The following is a 12,863-nucleotide window of genomic DNA, read 5'->3' on the forward strand; positions in this document are numbered from 1 at the left end:
TACAATCGTAACGACAATGTAACGATTATATCCGAGGATATAAACATTACGAAATTTACTCGAAAAATCATCAGTTAATAAAGAGCGTGTTGTTCTCACATTAAAACCAGTAGGGAGATTAAAGTATATTAAACTTGGGAGCCGGTGAAACTATCTGATCACCTTCTGAAACTTCTTATGTTGAGCGGGGACATTTCTTTTGCGATTACAAACAATAATTTTGGTCTACTTTGATTAAATGATAGAGAAACTCACAAGGAAAGCCACACACGGTTTCACAAGGAAAGAAAAATTATTTTGCGTTACAGCCAAAAATAGACTTAAATTAAGTATTTCCTCTACTTACTTCACAATCGACACTCCAGCCCCTAAGTTCATATATCTCAGCTTTATAACTCTGTGGATTTCAATTACGCGAGACACGTCAAAACTTGGGTTTTATAGAGAAAACTTATTAATAACAAGTAACTTAAAAATACTATATCTAATTAAGTAAATAAATTCCCGTAAAATATAATTATTTACGGTTGTTTTGCTCTTAACTTACTTCATGTTTCTTTGTTTTTGTACCAATTTAGTTCTGAAGGTTGACGATAAATGGCGAAAATTATACTATTTAAGTTTTGGTATATCTCTGCAACTTTGTTGTGATTATATCCAGGAAATCCGTCAACGTCATTCCTCCCCTCCCCCTCCACTTTGTGTTAAGGTATGACTTGGTTTCGTCGTTATAATTTTATCTATTTGTCTGACAGGTCGTGAAGGTCTTATTGACACAGCTGTCAAAACTGCTGAAACAGGCTATATCCAGCGTCGTCTCATCAAAGCTATGGAAGCCTGTATGGTTGCCTATGACGGGACTGTCCGTAACTCAGTTGGTCAAGTTATTCAGCTTCGATACGGTGAAGATGGTCTGGCCGGGGAATTAGTAGAATTTCAATCTCTTCCTACTATCAAACTATCAAATCGGGCTTTTGAATCAAAATATCGATTTGATCCAAGCAATGAGCGTCAGTTGAGAAAAACTTTTACAGAAGATGTGACGAAAAGTCTGCTTGGAGATTCTGAGGTGATTACAGAGATTGAAAAGGAGTGGGAGGCGTTGGTTAAGGACAGGGAAGCCTTGAGGAAAGTGTTTCCAAGCGGTGAAAATAAAGTTGTACTGCCCTGTAATCTCCAGAGAATGATTTGGAATGCACAGAAGACGTTTCATATTAATAAGAGAATGCCCTCCGATTTGTCGCCTTTACGTGTTATTCAAGGTAAAATCTATAATTATTTTGTTAGTTCCCTTATATCTTTTGTTGTGTTAATGAAGTACTTATTTAATTATTTCAAAGCTTTTACTGAAGTACTCTAAAAGAGTATTTACTTTCGTATTAAGTCCTGTCGATTTGTTATGGTGTATTTATAGCCTTTACCCAAAATGCCTTCCATTGCATATCGGGCTTACAAATGTTTTTTTTTTTTAAACTTTGGTCTGTCTACTTTGGATATCAATAGTAATAATATCCGCCACTGCCTGTACTTTTTACAGGGTAATATCATGTTATTTAGATTACCCTTTTAATTTTATTGAGCACCCCCATCATCAATTTTGGATACCTTTGGTACGGCACCTTAAAACCATTTTGCAGGCATCAGTGCCGGTTGATCATCACAAAGGGCCCGTTTTCGAATTGTACCACTGGACCAGCCATCATTGAGAGCTATTGAAAATCTGTGGTTTGAGACAAGAAATATGACTAAAAAGACAAGAAAATATTGCGTCTCTTGTCTGTAGTACAAATCAAACTACCCATCAAAGTGGGTAGTACCACAGGGGACTTCCGAAGCTGCCAAATCATTCAAACGATAATCCATCCCTCTATTCTGATTTTCAGCCTTAACGTCTCCACGCGTGAAATTGAGACGGAAAAGAGAAAGCAAGACATGAGAAGAATTTCGTATAGTAATTCTGACAAATTCCCCTGACAAATTCACCCCCTGGAAACTTCTATCCCCATGGAAAATTACCCTGAGGAAAATCTCACCTGCAGAACATCCCCCTTCCCAAAAAATGTATGCCTCCTTCCCAATAACAAATACTATACGCAAACAATAGACAAATTTTGTAACTTAGACCTATCCCCAGGGGCTGTGGGAGGGGTCATGATATCCCCAAAGGCATAGTTATACGGCCTTTCTATGCTGAGCAAAATGGCTATCTCAAAATTTAGATTGGACGATTTTGAGAAAAACAGGGGCGTGAGAGGGGGCCTGGTTGCCCTCCATTTTTTTGGTCACTTAAAAAGGGTATTAGAACTTTTAATTTCCGTTCGAATGAGCCCTCTCACGATATTCTAGTACCATTGAGTCGATACGATCATCCCTGGAAAAAAAAACAACTAAAAAATAAACACGCATCCATGATCTTTCTTCTGGTAGAAATTTCAAAGTTTCAATTTTTTTTTAGATAGGTGCTTGAAACTTCCACAGTAGTTATCTGATACGCTGCTTCTGATGATGTACTTTTCATTAAGATTCTATGACCTATAAGGGGTGTTTCCCCTTTTTCAAGAATCAGGCAAAATTTCCTCAGGCTCGTAACCTTTTATGGGAAAACTTATATATTTGAATTATATTATGGTTTCGATTACTATTGAGCCTGGTCGCTCCTTACTTACAGTTTGTTACTATGAACTGTTTGATTTTGGAAAATCGTGCAATGTGCTTAGGTAGTCTTTGTTTTTGATTATTGTTTTTGAACTTTTAAAATATTGTGAAATATATTTTGGCTTATAACTTTCGAATATTTGCGAGAAATACATTCTATTTCTTATATTCCTTCCCTTTATGAAATTCTAAAATTTACCCCTTATTTTTCTGGTGTTGTACTTCGTAATTTTTAAAACATTTTGAAACATCCTTTTTTTCTATTTCTTTTTCTTGTCACTTATTAACCTTGGAAGTTCATGAAATCCACTTTTGATTTTCTTTTTTGCTATTTTCTGAAATTTGTGGAACATACGCTAGGGTGTGATCATATTTCGTTCTCATTTTTTCAATTTTCGAAAAGTAGCATCATGCACTTTCGTTTTTGTAACCAATCACGTTCAATTTTTGAGAAACTGTAAAATATATCCGTTAGTTTTCTTATATTTCTTCTAAACAATTTTGTGACATATACCTATGGCCTTATAGTTTAATCTTTCTAATTATTTTAATTTCATGCTAAATTTGGAAAACATAGAATATATCCTTTGGTTTTATAATTTTATTCTAGTCTTTCTCACTTTCCAATTTTCTGAAAATTTTGGAGATCTGTCTCTCTAATCTTTCAATTCTTTCTTTTCGAGAATTACAGAATGTACCTCGGTCTACTAATCTCATTTAATGTTTTTTTGAAAACTTGTCAATCCTTTCTAATTTTCTTATTTCTTTTCTATATCGCCTTTACTTTCTAATTCCTGGAAAATAGTAAAATATACCCTCTGGCTTTAAAGTCTTTCTATATAATTCTTTTTAATTTCACTATGAATTTTATGAAAATTCTAAAAGATTCCTTTGGTTTTGGGTGTGATGATATAATGAATAGTTTTAGTTCTTTTTATTACTTATTTTGCGCATTTTTTTTTTTTTTTTTTTTTTTTTAGGTGTTCGAGACCTTTTGAAAAATTGTGTTATTGTCAACGGAGAAGACAAACTATCAAAACAGGCCAACGAGAACGCCACACTTCTGTTCCAGTGTCTTGTACGGTCGACTCTTTGTACGAAACGACTTGCTGATGAATATCGACTCAACACTGAAGCCTTTGAATGGCTCATTGGAGAAATTGAGACCAGGTTTCAACTGGCACAGGCAGTGCCTGGTGAAATGGTTGGTGCCATTGCTGCACAAAGTCTTGGCGAACCAGCCACTCAAATGACATTAAATACCTTTCATTTTGCTGGTGTCTCCTCAAAGAACGTAACACTTGGTGTGCCTCGTCTAAAAGAAATTATCAACGTTTCTAGGAGTCCTAAAGCGCCTTCCTTAACTGTGTTTTTGACTGGTACTGCCGCGCGTGATGCTGAAAAAGCCAAACAAGTATTGTGCCGGTTGGAACACACGACGCTTAAGAAAGTTACAGCTAATACGGCTATTTACTACGACCCAGACATTAAGAATACGGTAAGTTACTGTTAAATTAATGTTAAGTTTAGATACTCTTCTATTTATTTCTTGTTGTCATAAGCTCACGGAAAAAAGGGTCTGAGAATCCTTGACCTGGGTTGAAAGAGGGAAGTGTGAAAACATATTGTGTTAAAACTGACATTGTGGAATACAGAACGCGATGTTTGACCGTGCAAATGTTGAAAAAACAATCATTTTAACGAAATGTTATGCATCTTCCCTTTATTATCAAACAGTTCGTGATAACGAGCTGTAGTAAGGAGCGACCTAGCTCAGTAGTAAATGAAAGTCTAAAAAACGGAATTTTGATACTAATAGATGTATCAAAAGAATTGGATTTTTATGCTTATTTTGCATATATAAGTTTTATCAAATTTAGCCTTATCAATCAAAAGATACGAGTCTGAGAAAATTTGCCTTATTTTGGGAAATAGAGAGCACCCAATAAACCCCATAAAAGTCATAGAATCTTAATGAAAATCACACCATCGTATTCAGCGTATCAGAGAAACCCACTGTTGAAGTTTCAAGCTCCTATCTACAAAAATGTGGAACTTCGTATTTTTTGCCACAATACCGATCACGGGTACGTGTCTATTTGCTGTTGATTTTTTTCTTCTTCTTTTTTCCCCAGGGGTCGATCGAATCGACCCAGTGGTCCTAGAATGTCACGAGATGACTCATTCTAACGGAAATTGAAAGTTTTAGTGCCCTTTTTAAGTAACCAAAAGAACTGGAGGGCACCTAGGCCCCCTCCCACGCTCATTTTTTCCCAAAGTCAACAGATCAAAATTTTGAGATAGCCATTTTGTTCAGCATAGTCGAAAAACATAAAAACTATGTATTTGGGGACGACTTACTCCCCCACAGTCTCCGAGGAAGGGGCTGCAAGTTACAAACTTTGACCAGTGTTTACGCACAGTAATGGCTAATGGGAAGCGTACAGACGTTTTCAGGGGGATTTGTTTTCGTTTGGGGGGGGGGGGGGTTGAGGGGATGGAGCTATGTGGAAGGGTCTTTCTTTGGAGGAATTTGTCATTAGGGAAGAGAAATTCCATGAAGGGGGCACAGGATTTTCTAGCATTATTAAAAAATGAAAAATGAATATGAAAAGTTTTTTCAACTGAAAGTAAGGAGCAGTATTAAAGTTTAAAACGAACAGAAATTATTACGCACATGAGGGGTTCATTTCCTTCTATATACCTCGCTCTTTACGCTAAAGTACTTTCTGTAACTTCAACTATTTATTATACGGCCTTTGTGAATCTGGGGTCATTCTTAAAGAATTGAGACAAAATTTAAGCTTTAGTGTAAAGGGCGAGATATTAACAAAGGGGCAAACCCCTTCATATACGTAATAAAAATATACGAATATAGAAGTTCGTTATGTAGGTTAATTCGTAGGGGCAAACCCCTGATAGCTCTTATACTATCATCTAAATAATGACAATTTTTCGATCGGTAGATCAGTACCTGGCGTCCCATCCCCAATAGGATTTTACAAATACCGTGATTTAGCCTACCCTAACCTGTTAATTTAAGCCAATCAGAAACTTTCGTAGAATTCGTCAGTCAATCCAAAAATTCTATGAACAAACCAAGTGGCTCAAATTAACACTCTAAACCTCGGTACTATTAAAAATTTATTGTGAATGGGACCCTAACTAACTCAGTTATAATGGAATGACAACATTTTCGTATGTTTTGTCGTAATAAATCTCTTGGTACGCTACATTCATGCGTACAAGTCCACTTGCATGCACATAAAAATTGCGCCATGGATAGCCTGACAGACCACTCATCTTTTTAAGGGAAAGCCCCTTCTTCTAAAAATTTGATCGCGTGTACCTACAAGCCTGGCTTTTTTTTTTAGTAAGAAAGGCAAATAAACCTTTTTCTTATTCTTAGATTAATTACCGTATTTCTCTGTCTCTCATAAAGTTACGACAGAAAGCCAAAATTATTTAAACTCTTAATTGGTCTCCTTCACTCTTGGAAAATAATCTGTAACCTCATCTCTTTCTCTTTTCGTGTTCACATGTACGAGTAAGGCTCTTGTCAGAAAGAAGAGGAAATAATAGTTTTTAGTACTTACTGATTGCTAACCTTTTTTCTCTTCGTGTCTAGGTTATTGCAGAGGACCAAGATTTTGTGACACTTTACTACGACATGCCGGATGTTGATACTTCTCGAATGTCTCCCTGGTTATTGCGAATTGAACTGGACCGAAAGAGAATGACGGATAAAAAGCTAACCATGGAACAAATCTCTGAAAAAATCACAGCTGGATTTGGCGAAGATCTGAATTGTATATTCAACGATGACAATGCTGAGAAATTGGTGCTTCGTATTCGAATAATGAATTCCGATGAATCGAAGTTTGGTGAGGAGGATGAGCAGATTGATAAGATGGAAGATGATATGTTTTTAAGATGCATTGAAGCAAATATGCTATCAGACATGACCCTTCAGGTGAGATTTCTCTTCTCTTTAACCTTTCTTGTTTTTCACTTCAAGCAAGATGTTCAATTCAATTTTTAAATTTAAAATGACACTTCGGAGTCGCACCTCTTTGGATTTTTTTTTTCAAGACAAAAGGCTCTTAGAAGTCAGTGTTTTTCGTTTAGATTTAATTTGGCCTCCTCAACTCAATGCCCTTTACCAAAGCTAATATTAGGCAAAGTATTGCTTTGAGATAGAGTGCAGCTATATTTTTTCAAGCTTTATAATTAATTCTCTTTCAGGAACTAATCAGACATTTATTACTACCCTAATCTTGCCAATAACGCTAATTAAATTGATTATTCTTATTATTTCACTGAAAAAGTGCGGCCAAACGCTAGATGTCGAGGACAGTTTTTTGTAGATACTAGTGCCAGCTCCCACTCTTATAAGTTACCGATACCCTACTCGATAGAAAAGAAAATCTCATCATTAGGCATGACTAGAACTAGGGAATGTAGAATATCAAGAATGGGCTCATTTGAACGGAAATAAAGATCAAGTGCCCTAAATAGTAACAAAATAGATTGTTACGCACCAATGCTTGTTTTGTGGTATTTTGTGCTGCAAAATATCAATCTTGGCTTGTATAGGAATTCTTTTATTTAATTTTTTTGGAGGGGAGGGGATAATAATGTATCCTTCAAAATCTTAGTGGAGGAGAGAGGGTAATTTTGCTTCTTTTTTAATTTCTCCAATCAAAGTACCAAACAATCCATTTTCTCCCAGTGAAAATATCCAAAAATAGGTTTTTTGACAACCGAGAAAAGTCTTATATTACCAATTCTGAGATAGACAGTTAATTTGCAGGGTAAAACCTCCTCAATTCCCCATTCCAAAAGTAGAAAAGGACTGGAATACTTCGTTCTTTTGTTCCTTTTTTTCTGGGATGATCGACTCGAACCAGAGGTCATAGATTATCATGGTGGGGTGCGTTTGAACAGAAATTTAAAATTATAATTTTCATTTTAAAGTTAAGAAAGAGATCGAGCTACGACAAAGAGATTTCAGTGACGAATCAGCAATTTTGGCCGAACAGGTCTAAAACACTAGTGGGGAAAGTTCTACGATAAACATGAGAGTAAACCCCTCTACATCTATGACAATGCCAAAAGAAGCTAACGTACCGTACTTGCTCCTTATAAAAAAGGACAAGCTAGAAACTCTTGAGCACAGGAGAGAAACGCTGTGCCTCCGTTTTGCAAAAATTGCAATAATAAAGCTTCATACGGAAAACATTTTCCCCAAAAGACACTCCCCATTCAAACACCGTCTGCCACATACTGTTTCTGAACCCGTTTCTATCTTGTCCCTCATCCGTTGCTAAACCTCCAGATATGAAACACCTTTGTCGCCTTCATTACTGATAAAATGAACCGCCAGTTTTTCCTCTTTTTTTTCTTTCGTACTGGTGATACCCAAGTTTTATGCTCGTGTGATTCTTTTGTTCCTTCCTCTTTGTTTATATGTTCTCTTTTAAACCTTTTCAACTATAATTTTATCTCACTCTTTTAGTTTTGTTTTAGTTTTTACCTGTTAAACCTTTTGACATTCAGGAAGTCTTTTTTTTGCTAATGAATGGCTTCGCCTTTCTGATTTTGTTGTTTTTGACATTGGCTATATGTCAAATGGCTATATATATAAGAGCCATATGAGCTCTTAGCTCTTGTTTAGTTGTTGTGCTATTTTTATGATTTGTCTTTTATTTTTATGGTTTTATGACTCTGAAATGCGAATTCGGTCCTTCGGGGCTCGTGATAGTCATTTCTTATGAATCATTTCGTGATAGTCATATCTTACCTTATAATATATTTGATGAAAAACAATGAAAAGTTGAATAAAAACTCCTTCCTCTGTCCTCTGAAACTTCAGGTTTTTTACTGTTTTCTCTATAATTTATCCTTTTATATGCAGCTGTATCTAAATATAACTAATGCTTTTTAGCCCATTTTCCGGTTTTATCAGTCTCTTTCTCTCCCTCTCTCCCTTTTCCTGTCTTTTTCTTCTTCCTTTTTCTCTCCTCTCTCCCCCCTCTCTCTCTCTCGTTGAGACACACTCCTGCTCCTGCATTTATTGTTTCTGCTTTTGGTCTCCTAAATACGTCCTTACTTCTTTTTTCTTCCAGGGAATTGAAGCAATTAGCAAAGTATACATGCATTTGCCTCAAACGGACAATAAGAAAAGAATCATCATCACTGACACTGGGGAGTTTAGGGCTATTGCTGAATGGCTTCTGGAAACGGACGGGACCAGTTTAATGAAGGTCCTATCAGAAAGAGATGTCGACCCAGTGCGCACATACTCTAACGACATTTGTGAAATCTTCACCGTACTAGGTAAGTTATTCTTGATTCATTATGGGGCAGTATCTGAACTGGTCCATGAAAATTAGGTAGACTTTAAAAAGCACTTTGATAAAAAAAAGAAATTCGTCACCATCGTTCTGTTTAAGTGTAGACTGGAAACCCCAAAAAGTTCTAATTTAGGCAAAAAAGTTTTGTGTAAGGTTTCAGAGTAATTTACCTAGAGGTAGCCTGGAAACCCCAAAAAATGGAAGGATTTAATTTTTCAATGGTTAGAAAATTGATGACAAAAGGAATTGTGCTTTTTCTTTTAAGGTATATTTTTTGCCCATTTAGCACATCTTCTAAGGCATATCTAGCCCACAAAGAAACAGGATGCTTTTTCTTTTAAGGTGTATTTTTAGCCCATTTAGTACTTCTTCCAAGGCATATCTAGCCCACAAAGAAAATATGATTCTTTTTTTTAAAGGCGTATTTAGCCCATCAATTGTTTTTTCTAAGGCATATTTAGCCTACAAAGAAAAGAAAAATGTCTAGAATTTTACTGTTTTTGTGCACTAAACGAGTCACCCCTTCCCCTCGTTTAATTAAAAATTATGGTTACCAATTTTGGTAGGCAGATAAACTATCTTTTGCTGCAATGCTTTTGGATTTCTTTATAGCCCAGCTTATAAATCTAGCTAATTGCTTTCTTGTATTGTATCAATATATTTAATTTAATCTTCTGCGATAAAGTTCATCAACTGCCAAATGAGACTTCAGTAAGCTATACGTTTATCTAAAGAACAGTGCTATAGGTCATGGTAAAGTTTATTGCTCAATTGAAATTTTTAATCAATCTATAGATTGATGTAAGTTCTGCTGGCATGGTCTCTCATATTGAAGAGATGTCAAAGTCGTGTCTTTGTCGACTTAAAGCCCTTGGGACGGTTTTTCAAACCTAGGTCTCACAAGCTCTCCCTTGAGGAGAGGTGACCAGGAAACTTGCACGCCTTTAAGTTGCGTTGGCATCAGATGGTTTTGTGTCGCGACGAGCTATTGTCAATAATAGTAAATAGTCACTAACGTAAATCACTACCAAATGAATTTTTACTCAGAATCTATTTGAGGGAGGGGGGGGGGGCAAACTTTCGATTTTGAATTTTTTTAAACTAAATACCAAAAAGGGTGATTTTCAATGAGGGTGATTTCCATTATGGTGAACAACTATAAAGCGATTAATTCGCCAATATCCGCGATTTGCACAAAATCCAAAATATTAAAACTGCCGTCGACGGATACTAGCGAACAACTGAGAAATAAAACAAAAAATTTCATTTACTAAAAAAAGCAAACCAGCAATTAAATAAGTTGGAGAACTATTTCATCTGATTTCTGATTTTAATAATTGCATTCCTTGCTAACACCCTTTGAGATCTAAGGGGTTGTTGACGTGTTTGATTATGTTATTGGGAAGGTGGTTCAAGGCTTATTTCAGAGATTCCTAAAATACCGGCTTCTCTTTCGAGAAAACCGAAATATGACTAATTTATTCTTAAATCACCGGAATCTCTGTCAAAGCTAGAACTAAATGTTGGTATTTAAAAATTTAACAGCTTTTCTGTAGTACTGGACAATACCTTTGTCATGTGAAATTTTCTAGCTTGGTTAAATAAAATAGTATGTTCTAGATGATCAAAGATGTGTTCCGCAATGGCAGAATTAAATTTTTCTATTTTTCTGCTTTTTAAGGGTGTTATTGATTGAGGTAGAGTGCTGAATCAATAAAGTGAGTAAAGAGACAAAGTGAGTTCCAGATTGTAGCATTTTTCTGCAACATTGTAATGCAATGCTTAAAATACAATAAACTTTAGTCATCTGTTCTGTTTTTGGCTAGTATGTGTATTTTTGAAGTTTATTGGCCATTCAGAAAGGGTCACTGATGTGTTCCTCCCGAAGTGCGCTCATGTATACCGAGTGTGGGGATGAGATTTTTTTCGGGGAAGAGAGAGACACAACAAAGTTAAACTATCTTTTTTGGGAAGGAAGCCTTCGTGTCTCCATCCCCTCCCCATTCCTTGCAAAAGGGAGGATGTAATGCAGCGGACACACTGCCCCTTTTAAGAAATATTGAATTTTGTTTCCTCAATTTTCTAGCAATCGTTTTTTTTATTTGTATTTTTTTTATTTTCGACAAACGTAGCTGATAAGTTAAGTATAGCTTTATTTGTTATAATCGTTCACTCGTGCCTTAATTAAAGCCATTTTCTTCGAATTTTAACCAACAACTCTTTGTAGGCATCGAAGCTGTTCGAAAGTCAATAGAAAAAGAGATGAATGCAGTGCTTCAATTCTACGGCCTTTATGTCAACTACCGCCATCTGGCCCTGCTTTGTGACGTAATGACTGCAAAAGGCTACCTCATGGCCATTACTCGTCATGGTATCAACAGACAGGTAAATGACATTATTTTAACTTTAATATCTTTCGAAACGATCAGTCACTTAGGCGAATTTTTAGGCCTGTAGAGTTTCTAATCCAATAAGTAAGAAAATATCTAGGTTGGGAAAATATCTCCAAGTTTATGGGCATGCCTGGTGTGCAAGGTTGTGGAGTAAGGAAAGTATAGAAAAATTGATTCCAGAATGGAAAAATTTGAATTAAAATGGAATAGTTGTGGGACATCAAGTTATGGCTAATTGTAGAAAAAGCCAAGACAGATAGTCCAATTGAGTGAGAAGAAAAACCTGGCATTAATTGCCCCCCCCCCCTTCATTGCCTACGTTACCATCTCCCATTTAAGCTACACCTCTCATGTCACTCCACAATGCCGAACTAGAATCAATCTGTTGGAGGGTCTCCCCGGGGAACACGCTGGTTGACAATATATATACTTGAAAATTTTCGACTATACTTGAAAATTTTCCATTATGTCAGGTTTCAAATTTTGATTAGGTGTAGATTATGAGATGGCGAATCGGACAGGAAATATTTTATGAGATCAACAGGTACAAGTTGACAGTATATAAGCACCTGACGGCATATAAGAAACATCTGATTCCGTGCGCCTCTACGTGGCGGTTTATAGTAGACCTGGAGTTGAAAATGTAAATTAAGGTGAATTTTAGAAACGAGGGGTTGTAGTAGACAATATTCTTGAATTGAGGGCGAATAGTTTACTACTTGGAACAAAAAGAAAATATTTAGGATAGATGCAAGGGCTAGGTAGTCCTTGCTTTTGTCCCTTATCTGGAGAGATCTCATCCCTTGTAATTTTTTTTTTTAATTTCTGCGGACAAACTGTTGTCATAATTTGCAGAAGAATTTGGATCAGAGATTTATACATAAGGCAAAAAACTATAAGCTAACTCCTGCTTTCCCGGGAATCCTAGAAAAACCCTTTAACCTCCACTGTTTTTTGCCAGAGTTAGAGATATCCAGTTTTAATGAAATTTACGGCATCGGAAAATGTGAATTTTGTTTTTTCGAAAAAAAAAATCATAAAATATCCTCGAAAGCCATTGTTGGCACATAGGGTTACGAATCGACGTTTCACTTTTTTACAGGGACAAAGGATAAAAATAACCCAGAACCATTGCTGGCACATAGGGTGTCGAATCGACGTTTCAGTTGGTGGACCTTTTTAACAGGGACAAGTAGCAAGAGTTTGACTCAACCTTGCTGCAGTGGGGAATCGGACCTACAGTTTTTCGATCAAAGGGAGAAGGATCTTCGTTTTTAAGTTCATGATAGTTCGTTAAGTTCAGTCGTTTTCGAGTATCAAACCCAATAGATGTTTTGTCATTATACGAATAGATTTATTCAAATTTTGCTTGCGTTTATTGCATTTCTTTTACTTCCACAAATTTCCCAATTTAAATGAAATCGGTTTTTAAGTTCAGGAGAGGACAGTCCTAAAAAAT

At 36.1% G+C, this 12,863-nt stretch overlaps 1 protein-coding gene across 2 annotated transcripts in view; it reads left to right on the forward strand.

The window, feature by feature from the left end:
* Positions 1–12,863, forward strand: part of LOC136038575 (DNA-directed RNA polymerase II subunit RPB1-like) — an 89,492-nt gene that overhangs the window by 74,152 nt on the left and 2,477 nt on the right. For both annotated transcript variants that reach the window (XM_065721754.1, XM_065721755.1), the window contains exons 15-19: positions 756–1,262; positions 3,636–4,153; positions 6,284–6,628; positions 8,784–8,994; positions 11,239–11,396. In XM_065721754.1, the coding sequence (XP_065577826.1) occupies positions 756–1,262; positions 3,636–4,153; positions 6,284–6,628; positions 8,784–8,994; positions 11,239–11,396 (1,739 nt within the window). The remainder of the gene's footprint in view (positions 1–755; positions 1,263–3,635; positions 4,154–6,283; positions 6,629–8,783; positions 8,995–11,238; positions 11,397–12,863) is intronic.

The sequence above is a fragment of the Artemia franciscana genome, chromosome 18 (assembly GCF_032884065.1).
Source record: "Artemia franciscana chromosome 18, ASM3288406v1, whole genome shotgun sequence".
Lineage (NCBI taxonomy): Eukaryota > Metazoa > Arthropoda > Branchiopoda > Anostraca > Artemiidae > Artemia > Artemia franciscana.